The 20365-nt window shown below is 55.0% G+C and overlaps 7 protein-coding genes across 7 annotated transcripts; 3 read left to right on the top strand and 4 right to left on the bottom strand.

Moving 5' to 3' along the window:
* Window positions 1-94: 94 nt before the first annotated feature.
* On the bottom strand, window positions 95-1708 carry CC84DRAFT_1092052 (uncharacterized protein; the record flags this gene model as incomplete). Its single annotated transcript, XM_018174430.1, has 2 exons — window positions 95-1023; window positions 1075-1708. The coding sequence occupies 2 exons, from the start codon at window positions 1706-1708 to the stop codon at window positions 95-97; spliced, it is 1563 nt and encodes a 520-aa protein (XP_018036212.1).
* A 751-nt stretch (window positions 1709-2459) lies between these two features.
* Window positions 2460-6014, top strand: CC84DRAFT_1217152 (TrkH-domain-containing protein; the record flags this gene model as incomplete). Its single annotated transcript, XM_018182869.1, has 2 exons — window positions 2460-4402; window positions 5348-6014. 2 exons carry the CDS (start codon window positions 2460-2462, stop codon window positions 6012-6014), a joined length of 2610 nt encoding a protein of 869 aa, XP_018036211.1.
* Window positions 6015-6057: 43 nt separating this feature from the next.
* CC84DRAFT_1259197 (uncharacterized protein) lies at window positions 6058-7823 on the bottom strand (the record flags this gene model as incomplete). Its single annotated transcript, XM_018184888.1, has 3 exons — window positions 6825-7823; window positions 6149-6763; window positions 6058-6090 (listed from the first exon to the last, which is right to left on the bottom strand). Exons 1-3 carry the CDS (start codon window positions 7473-7475, stop codon window positions 6058-6060), a joined length of 1299 nt encoding a protein of 432 aa, XP_018036210.1. The 5' UTR covers window positions 7476-7823.
* A 394-nt stretch (window positions 7824-8217) lies between these two features.
* On the top strand, window positions 8218-9479 carry CC84DRAFT_736614 (uncharacterized protein). The gene is made up of 3 exons (XM_018187239.1): window positions 8218-8264; window positions 8335-8656; window positions 8722-9479. The coding sequence occupies exons 2-3, from the start codon at window positions 8367-8369 to the stop codon at window positions 9293-9295; spliced, it is 864 nt and encodes a 287-aa protein (XP_018036209.1). The 5' UTR covers window positions 8218-8264; window positions 8335-8366; the 3' UTR covers window positions 9296-9479.
* A 1064-nt stretch (window positions 9480-10543) lies between these two features.
* Window positions 10544-11238, bottom strand: CC84DRAFT_1259195 (uncharacterized protein). The gene has a single exon (XM_018184887.1). It carries the CDS (start codon window positions 11192-11194, stop codon window positions 10595-10597), a length of 600 nt encoding a protein of 199 aa, XP_018036208.1. The 5' UTR covers window positions 11195-11238; the 3' UTR covers window positions 10544-10594.
* An 853-nt stretch (window positions 11239-12091) lies between these two features.
* CC84DRAFT_1175946 (catalase-domain-containing protein) lies at window positions 12092-14370 on the bottom strand (the record flags this gene model as incomplete). Its single annotated transcript, XM_018180182.1, has 2 exons — window positions 12092-14086; window positions 14140-14370. The coding sequence occupies 2 exons, from the start codon at window positions 14368-14370 to the stop codon at window positions 12092-12094; spliced, it is 2226 nt and encodes a 741-aa protein (XP_018036207.1).
* A 4660-nt stretch (window positions 14371-19030) lies between these two features.
* Window positions 19031-19862, top strand: CC84DRAFT_736449 (uncharacterized protein; the record flags this gene model as incomplete). The annotated part of the gene is made up of 1 exon (XM_018187237.1): window positions 19031-19862. A coding segment is annotated over one exon (660 nt), but the record flags the coding sequence as incomplete, so codon positions are not given.
* Window positions 19863-20365: the final 503 nt, after the last annotated feature.

The following is a 20365-nucleotide window of genomic DNA, read 5'->3' as shown; positions in this document are numbered from 1 at the left end:
TCCTGTGCCGCATGTTTCGCATGCTGAGACCCGTTGCTAACTAACACTGCCGTGAAAACCAGGTCGTAACTGTCGTGCCTCATAGCTCGTTGCTTCATCGCTTTTCGCGCGGGTAGTATGCGGGCTGTCCTTCAAGAGACTCTCCTATACCGGTAGCATTGTAGCTCGGCGGTGCAGCGTTGCCATAGCCAATCGTCGCCGCGGGGCCGGCGCTGCTCTGTCCAGGCGGAATGCCATTGTTCTCGGCACCCTTCCCTTGGATGAGGTCTGCCTCGTTGATGACACCGCCATCACCGCCTCCGACCAGCACCGTTTGCTCGACGCCCTTCTTGTCGCGCACTTTGCCGACCACCATGCCCTTGGCCACGGACGTGATAATGGCCCTGCGGGAGACGCCAGTCACGTCGATGTATACGAGACCCACGTTCTTGACACCACCAGCCAGGTCTCCAGCGATTCCGCCGGCCTCTGCGCCGTACTTGTGGCCGATGGCTGCGGTGGCTGCAGCACCGCTGTGCGTCAGCAGGGTCTTGCCGCCGTGGGCGATGCCGTCCGCAACAGTGGAGAATGCTATCATGGACTTGTTGAGTAGACCAGGCTTGTAATCCGGGTTTGGCGTGCCATCGGGCAGCACTGCCTTGGCCGATCGTGGACCCTTGCCCAGCGCGCCTGCGGTGAAGTTCTGCGCATGCTTCGTGATGGCGCCGACCGTCTTCGAGGAGAGCCCTGCCACGCTGGTTGTGAGGGTGTTGATCTTGCGGACGCGCTCGTGCGTAGTTGTCTTGAAGACCATAGGCTTCTCGGCCGGCTTCGTCTTGTTCATGAAGGTCTCGGCACCGGAGATCAGGGCATTGCTGATGTAGGTCGAGCCTGTGACGATGAGGCGCGAGGCGGCGGCGGAGTTCTGCACGATGCTGGAATTCTTATACGCGGGCAGGCGGGCCATGCCGAGGTAGTCCTCCGACACGGGCTGGACCTTGATCTTCTTACCGTCGGCAGAGACGACAATCTCCACGGGGTCTGCTGGGCGTGTCAGTACTGCGCAGCGGTCAGGACAAGGATCGTGCAACTCACTCTTGGAGCCCTGCTGCAGCCGCGGGTCTTCGATGATCTGGGCTCCGTTGCTCAACTCGCCGACCACGCTGCCATTCTCTTCGTCGACGAGCACGATCTCGCCGTGCCTGCCGGATCCCCCAGCGTATCCCTCGCCGGGCGCGTAGTCGGCGGGGTTGTAAGGCTTGGCGGCGCCCTTGGAATCACGACTGGCCTGTGGAGGCTGGGCGCGCTCGAGGAAGGCGGTGCACTGCGCGAGAATCGTCTCGAACGTGTCGATATCCTCCTGTGTGACCGTGTTGGGTCCACTGCCGAGTGGTGGGAACTCGATGCGCGTGAAGGCGCCGCTGTCGGGGCCCAGGTCCCATCGCGGGATAAGGTAGCTGCGCGGCGGCTGGTGGTAGATCTGCGTGGTCGCGGGCAGCGGGAGATCGAGCTCGGGAGGCAGGTTCAGGTGGAGGTAGAAGTCCTCCTCGGGCGCTTCGTTCTGGGGGTTCACGTTGCTGAGGTCGGCGAAGGGCGAGTTCGTGGGCACCATCAGCAGCGACAGCGTCTGCGCGCCCGAAGGCGTGAGGGGCTGCTCCTCGCCCTGCTGGATGTGGTAGGCTCTGATGCCGCCAATCGAGTAGAGCAGTCGGGGGTCGCCGTGGCTCATGGTGACGGTCTGAGGAAGTAGCGCTGGCGGGGTATGCAGAGGGGCGCGGATGCGAGCAGTGGGTGCAGACAAGGGACAGAGATGCACTCAGGTTTGGTTAAATAGCACGTCCAGGGACTCTGGGAGAGGAAAGAAGGGGGCAGTGTAGTGTCGTCTGGGCGCGTGTGCCGCAAGACGGGCCCTTCTCCTATGGCCTGCTAAGTCTACAACATGCAACTGGGAATGTCGCGCGCTTAATTGCAATACGTCAGATACGCCAGGAAAAGCGGAATGCCCAATCACGTCGCGCCCGCCTCCGTGGCGCAGGCGCCGCTCTCATTCGCCCGCCTGTGCGCCTCTGTGGCGAACAGCCCCACCCTCATTCGACAGAGTTCTGGAAAGCGATGCACCGCCACATCACCATCGCTCTTGCCGTTGGCGTCCTCACGCTCGCAGAAGGGACGACGGAGCGCGCACTCCCTTTGTCGGGCAGGTGCATCGTGTAGACTTTAGCCACTCGTATTCCTCCATCATGCCCGCGGTCCTACCCTCGCCCGCGATCAGGCTCTGGTCCATGCAATGCCGTTATGAACCCGGCTAATCCTAGCGGTGAGCCTGCAGCGTAAATTTTTCGCGTCGAGATCTGCTTCCTCTCCATGTTACACCAGCAAACGGACCGTGGGCGGCGACCCTTGAGTGTGCTGTTGACGTTTCGAACGGCCATCGACATCCTCTCGTCGCCTTGAACCGTTTACACACCCCTTGTGCCAGCATGCTGCTCTCACGTGTTCCCAACGCTGGTCCCCTCCGTCGGGCTAGGCGTATTGTGCACGGCTGGATGCCCTCGCTGAACTTCATAACCCTCCACTACATTTACTTCGTTGGAACATGCCTGGTCTCCAGCGGCATCTTCTATGCCGCTTCGACCCCACCTAGGAGTGTCAGCTACACCGACTCTCTCTTCTTGGTAACAAGCGCTATGACCGAGGCAGGCCTCAACACCGTCAACTTGTCGAGCTTGAACACCTTTCAGCAATTCATGCTCTTCTTCCTCATAATGATTGGCTCTGCCATCTTCGTCTCGGCTTTCGTGGTTCAAGTCCGGATGAGAGCGTTCGAGCATCGATTTGAGTATGTGGCAGAGCGACGCCGACGAAGGTCAGACCGTCCCAGACGAGGCTCAAGGTCTCTTGCACGGCGCATATCGAGGAGTCTCTCCAGATCGGGCGCAAGAGACAGCCAAGACGACCATCGCTCCCCAGTTGATGACCATCCCAAGCCTATGGTCGGGGATACAGATGAGGGCTCCATTGTTGCCGACATTGACACCAGGCCCGCAGAGCAGGCGCAGCTCTCTTCTTCGTCACGGCCGCATCTCATCACGTATCGCAGTGATGCCGGTGACGAAATTCGCGTCGAGCCAGCTTCGAGCCAAGACAGTGGTGCACCAGCCCACATAACTTTCGAACCGGACGTGTATCATCGTGCACAGGAGTCCTCCTCGACCCAACGTCATCTCAATCGTTTTATGATGGGTGTAGGCGCAGAACCACATGCCAACATCAAACGACTTCCACAAACAAGCGCCTCTGCTGCCACAGGCGACTTTCAGTCCGATGTTGCAACAGTGCTGTCCAACAACAACCTACCGTTTGAATCTTCTGGTATATTGTCCCGGAACTCGCAATTTCATCACTTGACCGAAGAAGAACGGGAGCAACTTGGCGGCTATGAGTATCGTGCTGTCATCTTGCTCTCATGGCTCGTACCCGCATACTACATTCTTTTCCAGCTCTTCGGCTGCATCGGGCTGGGGGCCTACGTCGCTATGAACAAGCCCATGGTCACACGAGCGAACGGTCTCAATCCTTGGTGGGTGGGCGCCTTCAACGCCGTGTCCGCGTTCAACAATTCCGGCATGTCGCTCCTCGACGCAAACATGGTGGCCTTCCAGAAGTCTGCCTACATGCTGATCACGATGGGCCTGCTCATCCTTGCCGGCAACACAGCATACCCCATCTTTCTCCGCCTCATCGTCTGGACATCTCTTAAATTGGTTCCCAAATGCGAACGCTTCGAGGACTTCCGCAAGACTCTGCAGTTCCTGCTCGACCACCCACGCCGCTGCTATACCAACATGTTCCCTTCCCGCCACACCTGGTGGCTCCTCGCGTGTCTCATTTGTCTCAACGGCGTTGACTGGGCAGCCTTCGAGATTCTCAACATTGGTAACACCGATATCACAGGAGACCTATCCACAGGCTATGAAGTCCTCGACGGCCTCTTCCAAGCCCTCGCCGTCCGCAGTGGGGGATTCTACGTCGTGACCATCGCTCTCCTTCCCATCGCCCTCCAGGTCCTCTACGTAATCATGATGTACATCTCCGTCTACCCCGTCGTCATCACCATGCGCAACAGCAACGTCTACGAGGAGCGCAGCCTCGGCATCTACACCGACGACCCGGGATACGCCGCCAGCCAGGCGTCCTCCGCCGGCATCCTCGGCAAGCTCCGCAGAAAAGTCACTGGAGAAGCATTCGAGCACACGAAGAGCTACTTCGTCCGCCAACAACTCCGCGCCCAGCTCGCGCACGACCTCTGGTCCGTCGTCCTCGCCATCTTCCTCATCATGATCATAGAGGGGTCGAACTTCAAGGCCCACCCTGCCGAATACAGCGTCTTCAACGTTGTCTTTGAGACTGTCTCGGCCTATGGGTGCGTTGGCATTTCCGTTGGCTTCCCTGGCTCGGACTTTAGCTTCAGTGGAAGTCTGCATATCCTGAGTAAGTTGGTATTGTGCGCGGTGATGATCAGGGGAAGGCATCGGGGGTTGCCGGTTGCAATTGATAAGGCGGTGCTTTTGCCGGGAGAGGGCGTAGATGAGGCAGAGGAGGAAGACGGCGAGATCAGGATGGAGAGAGTGACTAGTAGGGGAAGGATCGTTTAGTTTGCTTTATGTGCGACGTTCTGAGACGTTTTATACCCATGCGTGTTTGAACAGTGTGGTAATTACAATAGGGTAGATTGTTTCTATTTGCGGTTAAATGGTCGTCACACGATTAGCTAGACGAGAGAGGATAAGTTAGATTAATCTGGTAGTAGATAATCCTGTCGCTATCTCTATCTTCTAGCAGAACTTACGTATCTGCCATTGAAGGCAACAACATACTTCACAAACACAAAGACGGCCGGAATATCTCCTCAAACACTTCCTCGGCGCATACAACAGAAGAGACAGATACGGGCACCATATCAGGCTCTGCCGTTCTCCGTCTGTTGGACATCTTCTTCATAGCCTGTCCCCTCCAATGTGTGCGTTCCATCAGCACTGCATTCTCAATCTCGCCTCTCCATCATGATTGAGCACCTGCACCAAATCTCAGCTACTTCTCACTCCCCGCACAAGGCATTGCATCAAAAGACCTCCCACCACGAAACTCCTCCTAGCTCAACACAGTGTAACCAAAGGAAGCTGGTGTCGAGGCATTGTATATGCAAGCGCATGTGGGAAGGCTGCAAAATGAGGCAGTACGAGAGATGAACATGTAGAAAATTGTATTGATCCTAGGGTAAAAGATGAGATGATGTTGGGATAGTAGTGTCCTAGTTGTTGCATCGCGAGGCGGGTGATGTGACGACGTGGTGGTTGAGTTCCTCCAGGCTATACGTCCTACATTTCAATCTTCTACAAAACCGCAGTGCCCATGGTGGAGTTGTCTTCACCACTTTCAAAGTCTTCAAAGGCCTTTTCGACGGGCGTGGCAGTTGGCTCGACTTCGACCCATCCGTCTTCAGCATCCGCTTGTACTCCGCACCGTTGGCTGTTGACACTATCAGCATGCGGGACTTTATCGCCACGATCAAGCTCTGGGATCGCTTCGCCGTGCACATGCAGGGGTCGGTCTTAAAGCAAGTCACGCACTACCCCGGACTCGTGCGGCTGCAGCTCTTCATCCTGCTATGTGAACTCCTCCGCGATTTCCTGGATCACGGATACCTCCGATTTCCCGGCGTCTGGCTGAGCGCCCACGGACACATCCAAAGCGTTTTCTTCCCACACTCGGACCCATCGACAGTGGCACCCGAGTTCCATGGTCTGGACGAAAAGGAGCTGCAATTGCTTGCGATCAGAGAGGCAGAGAGGCAGAGAAGCTTGTGGCTACAGACGCCATCGCGGAAGGGTACTTTTGGACTAATCCCGGACGAGTGCATGGAAAGAGAGAACTTCTTGCTGCTGGAGTGTTGGCATGTGCTGCTTATGCACCTTTTCTCTAGTGAAATGCTGAATAATCCGAAGCCCTTGGCGCTTGTAGTCCAGCGTGAGTAGAATCCTGGGAGCTCGGCCGCGAAGAGCTTTGGGATCTCGGGGTTTAGATATTCCACAGCGGCAGGCCAACCTTTCCCTAACAGCTTATTGAATTGGTAAGGTTGCACCCGGAACCCGGGAAGGGAGCGCAAAACCTTGCTAGTGATATCCAGAGGATGGCCACCTTCATACATTGCCGCGAATATGGCTTGATATAGCGCGGACTTGGCTGTATATCGGGTGGCAATGTCATCGATGCTTTGCTCTTTGCCTGCCGCATGAACAGCCGCAGCGTAGATGTTGCGGTAATGCTCTGTCATGAAGCTCATGAAGGGTGCGTGCTCCAGGCTCGGGCCACATTCATTTGGGAACCAGTCGCGGCGGAGGAATCTAGGTGTTGCTGTAGGTCCAATGTAGCGAGGTCCCGCATAAGCACCGTCCCAGTCGATGATCCCCGTGACGACGCCATCCTTGTCTGTCGGAATATTCTGCAGGTCTAGGTCAATATGGTGGATAAGAAACTTCTCGGGGTCACGGTCGGGATTGAATACCGTGCAATTGAAGATGATCTGAAGTATTTGGCGGACTCCCATGAGCATCACAGGATCTTCGTTTGGATCGTCGCAGTCATCCTGGTCCTCGTCTTGGAGAATTTCCTGGTCGATCCAGTCGCGGAGCCCCATACTCGAGGTAATCTTGCGTAGACTCGAAAGGGCCGCGCATTTCAACTTTGAAAGCATCCGTTCTAGAGTTCCAATGAAACGAAGGTCCTATAGTAGCGTTGTATTTCTTGCGAGCGACAAGATCCTGGATATTGTGGGTGATCCGGACCTCAGGTATGCCGATATGATCGAATTCCAAAGCTAGAAGCTTTACCATGTGACCTGCTAGTGACTTAAGAAAGGTTACCCGCTTTTGGTGTGTTGCAGGGGACGGAACATCTGCGCGATAGTATTTTGGCTCCTCGGAGGGTTGATCAAACCAAATACGGTATGCACTGTTGCCTGGAAGTATATCCATAAGCATCCAAGGTGCACCGAGAATGTTGAGAAGCTCCGCGACGTAGTCGATAACATTCGGAACAGGGACGTTTGTATTACGGCGAATCTGTCGAAGAAGCTCAACCTCTCGCTCCGTCATATATTGATCCTCTTGCTGCCAAAGCGCTGCTGTACCAGTCGCCGGTACTCGGAACATGTAGCGTTCCAATTTTCCCTTTCGGGTCACGCCAATAGATACAACGATGTGGTAGGCGCCTTCGCTTTTGCCAAGCACCCTGCAGTCCTCAGCGGTGATCGAATCACCATGGCGATTTTGCAAGGATTTGATTGCAACCAGGCAGGCTTTATAGTTCTGTTCTGGGATCGCGCGCATCGCATTGAAGTCTTGACGCTCATCGCGAGTAGTTGTCGATGTTGAGTTACCAGTGTCGCTTCTCTCATTATCAGTCGTCTCTCTCCGTAACAAATCAAGACCCTTCATTGTCGACGTGTACTAAGATTTGATATCATTTCTTTATTGTGAGCGAAGAGTTACCGAAGAAGTCTCAAAGCGATTGTCTTCGAGGTGTCTTAGACTTTGGAGACAAGTCTGCCCCTCGCTGATGTCTTGTCAAGATTTCTAGGAAATTTTTGGAGACTTGAGTGCAAGATGGAGATCTTATCCACCTCAGTTGATCGTCAAATACGATGGGGCGAGTTTTCTGGCTTACTCTGTCTATAATTTGCGACTTGAAGAACCTTGTGACAAATTGGCCTGTAGCAAGCGTGTGGGCCTAGCCTTCCACTACTTTTCCAGGTATAAACCTCGGTGTACGCTGTGTCTCAGGGCTGTGGTGTGGTGTGGTCTTCAAGGAAGTACAGGGAGGGTGTCTTTATAGCACCGATAGGGGGGTAGGCGTGAACGCCAAAAACATGGGCAGTAGCTTGAGATGCACGGATATGTCAATGAATCGAGCAGCAAAGAAATATGCTGAGAGTGATGCAGCACCTGGTGTACCCTTACAAGTTGAGAAGCTGGGCGCGAGTCCCATGGCCTCTGCAACATTCAACTTTTTGATTCAAGTTTCACAAAGAGGGCTCCGCCCTCCGCCAGACACTTTAAAAACCGTGGAAACGCTCGAACGCACGCATTACCTCACCTAATCTACAGTCTACTCCCACTGTTTCCGTGTCAACGAACTGCCTCACTCTGCGCTTATTATCACCACCTCACCACGACCAGCGAACAAACACGCAAAGTTCAATTCCATCTCGCACAGAAAGGCAATACGTAAGCATAATTGACCAAGACGACAGCGGTCGTCGAATCGGTTTAGTCGAGCAAGCTAACATTCACCTAGCCGCCAAAGGCCTTGCCGATCTTCCAACCGCGATGGCGCCCAGGAGGTCGCCCACTCTGACCAACCTCGAGAGAGACGAGGTCGGCAGGTTCCGTGATGACAGAGAGTGGGCCAAGGATATCAAGTACGAGGACCTAGACGCCGAGGTGGACAGGTACACTGCCTTTGACAGGATGTATGGTCCCGGATTTCGGAGCTGTCTCTTCGACACACAGACCAAAAATATCTATACCGGGGACACCATGAGTTCGGGGCATCATGCTGGCGACCGCACCGCAAAGACTCGGGCCCACTTCCGAGAAGGTTACCCACACGCGCCAAAGTGAGCACTCCCTAGCTCTGTCTGTTTACCACCTCATACTATAAGCGCTATCTAATCAAATATAGGCACGCCTTCTGTCAGCAGGTCAAGAGGTGGTCGGCCACCATCCGCGGAGCATGTGGTAACATATTCACCTTCCCATCTGGCGGTTGCACGACACATCGCCACGTGTACGGTCGTGGCCGGAACGAAATCTTTGTCCGCTTGAAGAACAACGAGCCTCTCACGAATAGCGGCATCCTGTATCCCTGGGAGGTGGAGGGGATCGAACGCCAGCACGCAGAGGCTGAGCAGCCTGATCAGCGAGCCGTCGAGATCCAGAAAATACAGGATGAAGCCGAAGCCGAATTTGAGGCCAATGGTACCTTGGTGCACGAAATATTCAACCTCAAGCGGCGGGCCAAGATCTTCGAGCAGCCAGAGGCAGTCCCAGAACCCACGCCTGAGGAGTTGAAGAAGGCCGAGCGCCAGAAGATCGAAGAGAAGCTGAACGCGAAGACCATTGGAGTTGACCCCCGCAAGGCATCCCAAGGCGGCAAGCAGAAGAAGGAAGAGGAGGCCAAGAGCCAGAAGCAGTTCAAGAAGGAGCAGAAGAAACTGAAGAGGGCAGGTCAGCAGGAGGATGAAGACGCTGCCTAGGATGTAGCGTCCTCCCGCGATGGTCTAATTACCTCTCTGGATCCCGGAAAGCGCGAGCAACGAAGGTGTTCCCACCATTAGGTGCTATCGCAATCGCAGCATCCGCTACGCTCGGGAGCTACTCACACTATCGCCTGCAATTATTAACTCTGTTTGCTCATTGGACTTTTCCCTATCCTTACTGGACGGCAACTCCATCCATGATGCGATGCGAAATACTACGAGTGCGCGCACGCAACCTGGAGGTCCCCACCAGTACCAAATACCTCCCGTAATATAATTCTATAGCAGGTACACGATTCGTGATTTCTTGGTTTCGGACAGCCGTCTAACGGGCTCTGGTTCTCATCTTCGGAGGGTTGTCATTTTAGTGGCATGCGGAGTCGCTCTTGTTTTGGATTTCATACAATAAAACTGTTTTCTCTCTGTTGATTGCACAGTTGCGGGTTCTGGCGTTGCCTGTTCTTCCTAAGCCAGGGTGGAACGCGTGGCGGTATCTACGAGCAAAGTACATATACGCCTGTGCACCCATCAGCCGGGCCCAAGGGGTGCCCATTATAAGGGTTGGCATCTCGATGTAGGTTGCACTCAGTCGTTGTCTCACTGTCGAGTCTTCCATCTTCATGTCTTGTGGTAGTGCCATTTTGTGTTCTCAAATCATGCCACTTCCCTTGGAATTGATGTCTTGACAGATAATGGTCATAATGGGAAGTAAATCGGGCTTTTGTTACATGACAAGACCTCTAAAGCGGATTTCCACAGAAAAAGACCCGCGTACGAGAGGAAGGACCATGGCCAGGTATCAGACAGCCAATGCTTGCCGGAACTTTGATGAAAAGAATGTTTGACAAATACACCTAATTTCCTGACCGTTCTAGAAGTACCATAGCGTCAATGCTCGCCATGAACACCAGGAACAACGATCAATAGCACTTGAAACTTGATACCTGGAGCTCTCGGTAGCCACTGACATTCAAAAGCTTACAGCTGCGGCTGGCTCACGGCTCCCAAGGGGTTGACTAAGTTTGTTCCTTACAATTCAACTAAGGTGTAGGAACCCAAAGGATCTCAACATTAACCCTAACGTGCAGAGGACGGTGCGCAAGTCATACATGTTTCTGGACAATTTTGTGACGGTTCTTGACCTTTCTTTCAGCTGCAATCATGGTACATGGACTTTTTTACTCCTGCTGCGGCCCCTACAATGTGAAGCTTGGAATCCAACACTCATGAAATAAACCTAACTCGCACTCCCCTAGTCTCTCACTCCTTCCTTGTTTTCCCCTTCCTAGCAATACCTCAAGGCGTATGCGGCTGGATCACCCTCACAAACCCCAGAAACTCCGGCTCCCATGCCGCTTCCGTCGGCTCCCCTTCCAATCCCATCAACCTCACCATATAATGCTCGGGCGCCCCATCATCCGCCACCTTGAATCCCCACGTCGTCCTATTCTGCGCGCCCCAGTAATTATGCCCCTGATCAACTCCATCAATTACATGCCGATAAATCCCCGCCGTATATCCCTCCCCACTCCACGGTAGCCCAGCTGTCGAGATGCGTATGTCGGGCGACTCATATCCCCACGACGTGACCAGCCCGTTTTCGCACTGCAGGATGGTGTTTGCGGCGGCGCATTCTGTGCAGCGGTTTACGGCCAGGTAGGTGATGGGCGCGCCGTTGAGTGTGGTGTCGTGGGGATAGAGTGTGAGGAGGTTGGCGGTGGGGTTGTCGGCTTGGTCGGCGATTATCTGGAAGGGGAGGGCGCGGTCGCCTGAGCCGAGGTTTATGGATGGGTAGCCTGTGCAGGTGCCGGGAAACCGGGGGACGACTTGGACTTCTGGGACAGCGAGGGCTGTGCCGAGGAGAAGGAGGGAAGCGGACACAGTGGTGGGTCTCATGATTGGAGTGTGAGAGAATACGATTGATGTGTTGGGGAGTAGATGCGGTGGAAACATAGTGACATGCCATTCTTTATAGTCATATTCTGTAATGAGATACTATAAAAAATGGTCGACCAGAGTCATGCAGCAAACATCAAAAGGCCAATCAACTTTCGCTTTTGTACGAATCAGGTATAGTTGCCAGCATCCTTGTAGCCATTCCGACCTTTGGGGGCCAAGAGTAATCCTCTAACCCCTGAACAGCAGGTGAGCACTAGGGCTGGCATCTTGGCCCGGGGAATTCTAGTCCCCAGATCATCTATTATCGTGGCGCAGCGAGGCGAATTCAAGATCCGTCGAGATTTTGGTCGTACTAAGGTGGCCATTATACGAGAAACTTGACGTTCTTTTGATCATCGGAGAATCCTTGAGGATCTCACCGTAAAATTCGACTATTGCCAAGAGGCTTCGAGGAAATGGGCTCAACGGGTATCGCCAAGTCTGGCAGGTCATTGATAGAGAAGCTCCATATAGCAGACAACCGCTTCATTCTTCATCATTTTATTTTCTATCGTTGAGTTTGGAATGTTCGTGTCGTTTTGAATAATACGATCATATATCTAGTCTTTTCAAGCTAACTGAGCAAGAAAGCCATGAGACTGGCGCCAACTTCGACAGATTATTGCTGTCATCCACGTTACTGCGACTAATACTTCGGGATATGACATCAGCGAGCGATTCGATGGAAGTAAGATAACAAATAAGGTAGGAAAGGATCACAGGCTATGTAGCTATTCAGACATTGGTCAATGGTAGTCATTAAATTGGTATCTGCTATGAACTAAACTAACATGAAGACATCAATCTTCTGGTATCGTATGCTTTTCGCTTTTCAACTTCCTCGATCCCTCGCGCTTAGTACGCAACCATAGCGTTCAAACCCGCAGTCTCACGGTCAAAGTTCTTGTGCTGCGAGATGGCAAAAGTATACGCGTCGACGAAGTCCTTCGCGCCCTTGGCCATTTGGATAGCCTCCTTGAAGCTCTGTGGGCTGACCTCGCTAGCAGTGACAACGCCGTAGCTGTCGACAACCTCGCCGGAAGTGGAAAACTCCATGCCGGGCAGGTCGCACGCGTCCTTGACAAATTGGACGCCCTCGCCGGTGGCACCAATAGCCTTAAGATGGCCAAAGGCCTCGCGCACCCAGTGGATGGCGCGACCGTTCTTGCGGAGCGTGGCGACGGACTCAGCGCCACCGGGGATGAAAACCGAGTCGAACATGGTCGAGCGCATGCCCTCGAGGTGGTGGTCGGCAACAACGCCCTTGCCGGTGGACTTGTCCTCACCGGCGGCGAAGATTTTGTTACGGCGGGGCGCGATGGTAAAGGGGAGGGCGCCGGCAGCCATGAGAGCAGCCTTGATGCCGTTGTAGGCGATGGCGTCGTAACCGTCTGCGATCATGATGGCAATCATGCGAGTGGCGATGGTGGGCTTCGCAGGAGCGAAATCGAGCTGCGAAAGACCCTTGGCTTTCTTGTTGTGCTTGGGACGGTTAGACTCCTTGGGAGGCTCACCACCAACCATCTCGGCAACAGACTTCGCGAGGTCGAAATCTATCTCTGCAATACGCTGGGTCATGCGCTCGTAGACGATGGGATCGTCGCAGTGGTCGAGCTCGAAGGCGAATGCATTCATCATGTGAGTCTTCTCAGGCTCGGACAGCGAGTTGTAGAAAAGCTCGGCCTGATTCTTATGCTCCTGGAACTTCTTACTGCGGAGACGGGTTTTGATACCAACAACCTTCTCCTCGAAGTCGACATATCCGCCCTCCTCCTTGGTGGCAGGAGGCACAGACTGAAAACGATTGGGCCAGTAGTTGACAGTGCCCTTGGTTATTGTGTGCCGCATAGCGCCGTCTCGGTTGTGGTTCATGACGGGGCAGACGGGTTTGTTGATGGGCAACTCCTCCCAGTTAATGCCGAGTCGGCTAAGCTGGGTGTCTTGGTAAGAGAAGTTACGGCCTTGAAGGAGAGGGTCATCACTGAAGCCAATACCGGGCACAAGGTGACCAGTGGCAAATGCGACCTGCTCAGTCTGTGTGAAATATTCGTCGGGGTTGCGGTTGAGCTCAAGCTCACCAATGTATCGAATGGGAACCAACTCCTCGGGCCACACCTTGGTAGCATCAAGAATGTCGAAGTCGAAGTCGTCCTCCTTGCCTTCGGGGATGCACTGGATACCGAATTTCCATTTGGGGTATGCGCCACTCTCGATAGCAGTGTAGAGATCCTTGCGGTGGAAATCGGGATCTTGCCCAGCAATCTTCAGGGCCTCGTCCCAGACAAGACTGTGAACACCGAGCTCAGGCGTGTAATGGAACTTGACGAAGTTTCTCTCACCCTTGTCGTTGATGAGTGTGAAGGTGTTGACACCAAACCCCTGCATCATACGGAGTGAACGGGGAATGGAACGATCCGACATGGTCCAGAATTGCATGTGGGTGGTCTCAGGGTGCAGGTATTGGAAGTCCCAAAAGTTGTTGTGTGCTGATTGTGCCTGAGGAATCTCGTTGTGAGGCTCGGGCTTACCGGCGTGAATGACATCGGGGAACTTCAAAGCATCCTGGATGAAAAAGACGGGAATGTTGTTTCCAACAATATCCCAATTACCCTCCTCTGTGTAGTGCTTGACAGCGAACCCGCGGACATCGCGGACGGTGTCTGCGGAGCCACGGCTACCAAGCACAGTGGAGAATCGAACGAATACGGGTGTCTCGCGGGACGTATCCGTGAGGACCTTGGCGGATGTGACGTCTGCAGCAGACTCAAAGAGGGTGAACTTTCCGAAGGCACCGACACCTCGTGCATGGACAACACGTTCGGGAATACGCTCGTGATCGAAGCGTTGGATCTGTGATTGTAAGAAAACCAATCTGCAGTTGTTGGATGTGGGTGGCGACGAACCTTTTCGCGTGAAAATCCATCTTCCAACAACATAGGACCGGTCTTGTCCTCGGTAGCGACCTTCAACCAGTCGTCTGTGTTGGACTGCTTGGTGCCCCAGTCGGACGTTATCCTGTAGCTCGGGTCGTGAACATCTTTGGTGTTGGCGGCCAACTGGGCAGCCTTTGTGTCCTTTGCGCTCATTGCTTCTTGGATCTTCTCTTTGCCTTGCGATAGAATGCTGGAAGCCATGTTCTGATTGTGTGTGGGAGTTGATTGGAAACAGTTCCAATAAGGATGCTGCGAAAACGGCCGTGGCGGGGATCGTATATAAACAATCGAAGCTGTCGTCGTCATGACATCATTTTATTGTACGAACAGTACATTTGCCCACACCGCTACGCGACGTTGACACGCGTGCGCATGAAAGGGTACCCGTAGCCGTTCTTTGGCGCATTTTCGGACGCGCCCCTGCTCTACTGACCAATAGGCGATTTAATGATGACGAGCAATGATCGGGAGTTGCTCGATGATCTGAATTGCGGAGTCGCACTAATGGCTAATGCGGGTCGCCCATGCCAGAATCGAGAATTCGATGCTGAGAAATGGGAGTGTTCGTGCATGGTATACAAGATTTGCCCCTGTACATTTTACATCTGAATGACGAGCCGCGAATCAAAGTTGGTGCGTTACCGGCGAGAGTTCTTTCAGTGAGGCATTGATTGGCCTGCACGATTGCTCCCGTATCTGTCTGCCGTCTCAACGGCGAAGACGGCGAGCAGTCAGTAGCTATTGACGAAGGGGCGGGCCCTTTTCCAGCAGTCTCCCGCCATAGCGTAGGGATGGATCGTACAATGAGTTCACTATGAGGTGTAGTTGGAATCATCATCACAGAAATGCCGAGAGTGGCCGAGAGTCACGTGATAACCTCACGTGGTCAATCTAGATATGGGGCATAGTCATCGGCACAGACCTGGTGGCTTGACGTAGCGCTCCCTCTGAGCTTCGAAGAATCGGAAATACGAGCCTGTTGCTCAATAAAACAAGTGATTGAAAAGACAAGACAGAGTTTGCGAATCAGTTGAGGTGGAAAGACGGCTCGGCATCGCTTAAAGCGCCCTCGGAACCGCAATTGAAGTTTGAGCCATGCCACCCTCGCGATAGCCGTTGAGAAAATATCCGACAACGTTCGGCGCTATGACAGCCGGTCGACATGCTACGGCCGCATATCCGATCGGTCGAGACCGCAAACGGTCTTCCGTGGGCAAGCCCTCTAATACACATTCCCCATTCAGGGCATCTCCCGCAGCCTTCCGCTGTGCTCACGCTTGTGTACGTACGAGACGGCCCGACCTACGTTTACGCTGTCGCGTCCAATGCGTGGATGCGGAAGATGCCCCCTGAGGAAGCGTCAATCGCACAAAAAGCAGTTTGTAGTTAGGTTGTATGTTCTACGGGAGGCGCCGGGCGGTGCGCACGAGATGGCGATGGGATGCCTGATCTGGACTTTGACCCCATCAACCTGAGACTTCACATCATGAAAGCTGAAGTTAACTACTCATGCCCGCTTACGATATGCAGCAGGTCACAGACATCGTTGCATGGGCGTATGTTGGAACATAGTCTTACGGTAGGCACCTGTTCCGAGTCGGACAACAGCATCGTGAGCAAAAGCCGCATGGCAACACCCGCAACGTTGTCGGCAAGTTGGTACAAAATGTGATCCGAGAACTGAAACTCAAGATTCGCTTAAGAAGGGCTTCATCGGTGATAGTAAAGCCTCAAGGTGCATCTGCATAGCATCAACCTACCGCATTGGACGCTTGGCGCAGGAGAGGCGAGCGATTAGCGCTAGCTGAGCCAGCCTTTGTGAGCTGAACCAGACCTCTATTGTGCAAGACAGGTAGGGAGACAAGCGCTTTGTTGGTTTCGACGCGCAGAACCGTCGCTTCTCAGACTTACGCACGGTGTCTCGCGCGGTAAAGAGGCATTGTAGGATTCTACTTGCGCACGATATGTCAGCCTTGCAGATTACCATGCCACGTTTCTTGGACTGAAGGATTGTTGAGCAACAGACACTAAGAAACATCCATAGTACTTCTACGAGAACGACAAGGGGGTGATTGGAATGCGGTTGCTGACGGCCAACTCCGCCCGTGTCCAATCACCTGGTAGATATGCAGGTACTCGCGGTACCGGTCGATATATCGAACGACTATCCTGTACGCCACACATCTGATAATCACAACGATGTTGCGATTCTACGGGTATTGAATCTGCTGGGGTATAGAGCGCAGCTTGCCATTGAGGGCGGGCACGGGCCATGAATGGGACGATGAGAACAATGCGGCTGGCAACCATCAAGTGAATGAGCGCGTAATAGAGCATCTGGGTTCACCATCCCGAAGTCGCGCCAAGGCTGTTCCTTCTTGGAAAGCACCCCTCCATGACCTCGTGTAAAGGAGGATCACATAGTCGGAAGAAGCTGCTATTTGTCGTCCATTCGCCGAGCACTTTATCTACGGTGTTAGATGGATCTTCGATGCATGAGGCTTCGTTGAATTGCTAGAATCAATGGGCCAGTGAAAGCCGCAGACAAGTGAGACATGGCCGTTCGCGAGATGCATTGACGTGTGATGAATGGGAGAGCACCAACAATCTCCCAGCGTGAGTGGAATTCTCGACCCCGATGGCCTTTGAAGGTGAAGGCCGGGGAATGCTGGAAGGGCGCGTTTCATCAGGCCTTTGTCGGCCGGTGACCTGCTGTATTGAACCTGGTAGGCAATGAGCTCTCAACGAAAACATAGACGGAAGAAAGAATGCGCGCCATAGTCTAGCAATAGGAGATGGTACACAATTTAGATTAGATGACTGTATCCACCGTGCATGGAAACACGAGAGTATTGCTCCATTCATGGGTGGAGACAAGAAGCCGTTTTGGATGGATCCGCAGTTCCCGTGTTGCTCTTGGATCCCGCGTGGGAGGACTAACTGATCGCAATGGAGCAAGGTGTACAGTCTCCCGCTGGGAAAGGTCTTTCTGGAAGAGTTGCGCGTCTATGTCGTGTGTCCGAGGTCCCGGATGACAATGCCCAGGGTCGTGGCACCTTCCGCGGCGTATTGCTGGGTCGTCCACGTCGTGTTTGAGCCAGGCGCTGTTAGGAGTACTGAGACTATCAGAGCGGTTGGCGTTGTCAGAGCAAGAACGCGTTCCAGGCTGGCAAGGACAAGCGCATGTGACAGGCGTCTTTCCGAGCCCGCTCTTGCATTGTGTTTAAGAAAGCGCACATATTACACTACTCGGGACCCCGCATTATGCACAAACAGACAGACGAGGATCCAGTGGGGAACGGCGATCAAACCTCAGGTTACGGAGCCTCGGTCTGATCGCGGGAGAAAAGACCGAACGGCGCAACAACAAAGATACAGAAACGTTTCGCAGCGAGCTGAGACAGTATCGGCAGTTCTCGGGCCCAGCAACTGTGCCACGAATGGACTATTGAAGGCGACGGCGCGAAGGCTGTGAGGAGTAGCTTGAAGCGACGGGGCGTCGAATAAAGAAAGAGGAGACGAATAATGAAACGACAGGCTGTCCGTAGCTAGCGCCAGAGATGTCGTCCACGGCGTCGCGGAAGACGGGCGCTGCGAGAGGAAAAGTGGACGGCGGCATGCAAGCGAAGCGAAGACGGCGTGGGCAGCCTGGCGCATCCACATTGCGAGATGGCAGGCACAGTCGATCGACGTGCGCCTTCCTCGGCCCGCCGCGCTAGCGCCCGAAGAGGGAAAGCCGCGCCGTTTGATGAGAAGACGCGACTTGTGCGCTCAATGTGCAGACGGAATAATTGCTTCCACGATGATCTGCCATCCTTCCATCAGCAAGATGCACCGGGCGGCGCGAGCATAGTCTACAGCTCGCGGCGACAAGGCGAAGGCAACACCATGGATCCTCCGGCAGATGCCAGAGCAGCCGGTCAAGTTGCAGAAGGCGTGAGCTACTCGTCGTGGACGTGACTCGAAGCATCAGTCCACTCGCAGCCCGAGAGGGCAAGCTCTTGGGCCACGGTGCATGATGGAGCCGTCTCCGCCGAAGCAAACGACCTGGAATCTCCGCATGGCGATGCTCTGGCCATGGTCCCGCGTCCGGTCGTTGCTGTCTCTCTATCAGTGGATGCCAGCGCAAGGGCGGCACTTGGTGCAAGTTCGCGATGTGCCACCCGTTGCTGCACGCTTGCGTCGTGTGTCGTGGATCCCTTCAGGCTCGAAAGGAGGCCCCAGCCCGACCGGGGTGCCATGTGCGGACGCTCACAAGCAGAGCGGCCATGGGGTGACGGTCATGGCACAGAGCGGACCAGCTGTGCGGCCATGAGGAGGGCAGCGTCGCGGGCGCGCTCCTCAACAGCTGCAGCAGCACGGTGGACGCGGGCACCCGAGGCTCGGTGCTGTCAATATACCTGCGCGCCGGCACGCGTCGCACAGGGCTCGTCATCGTGTACTGAGCTGTACGTACCAGCGCAGGGCTGACTGCCCTGGGCGCGAGTGTAGAGCTAGAGAGGCAGAGGGGCCCAGGATCTGCCATGGCGGTTAATGTGCGCTACCGGCATCGAACCACAGGCGGTGCGGCGCCCAAGAGCAGTCGCGGCGGGCAGGTGACGGTGATGGGCAGCGCGGAGGCGCGCCGGCCAGCCAGCCTGTGCCTCTCAGGCGATGCCTCGCGGCCCTGGCTGGGCGGAGAGGGCTCGCGGTCACGGTGCATGGCGTCTGCTGGCGTCGACTGCACGCCGCTCGAAGCCGCGCCCATTCGCCGTCCCTAGCGACCCTAGCCCGTCACCAACACAGCTGCCCATGCGGGCTGGACAAGGAACAGGGGACAGGGATCAGGCCCATGGATTAGCACTTGCAACGGCTGTCCGCAGCTCTTCCATGTTGCAACAAAACGGCAGCAGTAATTAACGGCGTGCAAAAGAGGCCCGTCTGCTCGGAGCGTAAAGGCCTCAGCGTTATAAAACACCCCACGCCCCCTAAGCGCAAGCCCTCCCTGCATTCTCCCACTTCTAATTCCTCGCACCTCGCGCCGGTGCCATATACGCACACGAGGTACCTCTACCTCTGCTGCCGCCCTGTGCCTGTAGCAGTACCTGCTGCCACCTCCGCCCGCTGCCTTCGCCTTCACCTTCGCCGTCGCCCGTCACTGTCCAGCGCCGGACCCTCTGCCTCCCCTCTGCGACGCCGCACCGCACCTGCACTCTTGTGCCCCGCCAATCAGCGCACCCCGCCATCCGCCCTCGTCGCCCGCCGCTGCCCTCGCCGGCAGCCATATCACATCACCGGCCCGCGTCGCTCGCCAATCGATAGCAGCAGCCCGAACCCCCAACACCCGCCAGCATGTGCACGAGAATCCACCACACGTACGCCTGCGGCCATGTCGTGTCGGAGAAGGCTCCCTGCGCGGCCTCGCGGTCTGCGAATTGCGGCGAAAACAAGGTCAAGAACGTCAAGCACGACGAAAAATGTGACCGCTGCGACCACTAGCAGGTACGCGCCCCTCGTTGCACAACGTGCCACCGCTCTCTGACACACGCCTCAGCGTGCCACCGCAGACTTTATCCGGACGACATCCCCATGACGGCCGGTGGCACGCAATAGGGTGTCCTCAGCGGACTTGCATCCTGCGCTGTTAGCAGCGCGGCCCGACATCTACAACGCCTCCGGCCAGCGCAGAGCCTCGCGGCTCGCGGCCGGCCGGCAGGCTGCATTTCACGGCGTCACGGAGACAAAAGCACAGGCGTTGGCTGGCATTGGAATTTACGGGGCCTAGGACATCGTGAGTCTGGCGTTACGGACGGGTCCAGCCTTGCATCGCACTTCTCGTCTTGTATTACTCATCGTGTTTTCCTCCATCTCTACGAGTTTTATTTCATGGGTTCTGTTCCGACCTGCGGGCAGATGGGCGAAACGGCCGCCTTATTTCCTTCAACTCTATTTCCTATTCTGCGACATGTTTCGACACCCCTCCGTGACGCCAAGGCGGGGCTGCGGATCAGACAGAAAAGCGACTCAATTAATACGTGCGCGCCGGCGACCGTGTCCCGAGAGACCAAGTCGCTATGGCACGCCAATTCCACTTCAGCTCTCCTTGCTTGTTGTAGAGTTGAGTGCATTTTGTCTGCGTCGGACCAATCACCTCAAGGTGATCTGCCAATCGGTGACGGATATCTACAGGGCGCGGATGCAGCACCGTTGTTCGCCA

Source organism: Paraphaeosphaeria sporulosa (assembly GCF_001642045.1).
Source record: "Paraphaeosphaeria sporulosa strain AP3s5-JAC2a unplaced genomic scaffold CC84scaffold_5, whole genome shotgun sequence".
NCBI classification, from domain to species: Eukaryota; Fungi; Ascomycota; class Dothideomycetes; order Pleosporales; family Didymosphaeriaceae; genus Paraphaeosphaeria; species Paraphaeosphaeria sporulosa.
Note: the sequence above shows the minus strand (reverse complement) of the source record. Positions and strands in the feature narration are given on the sequence as shown.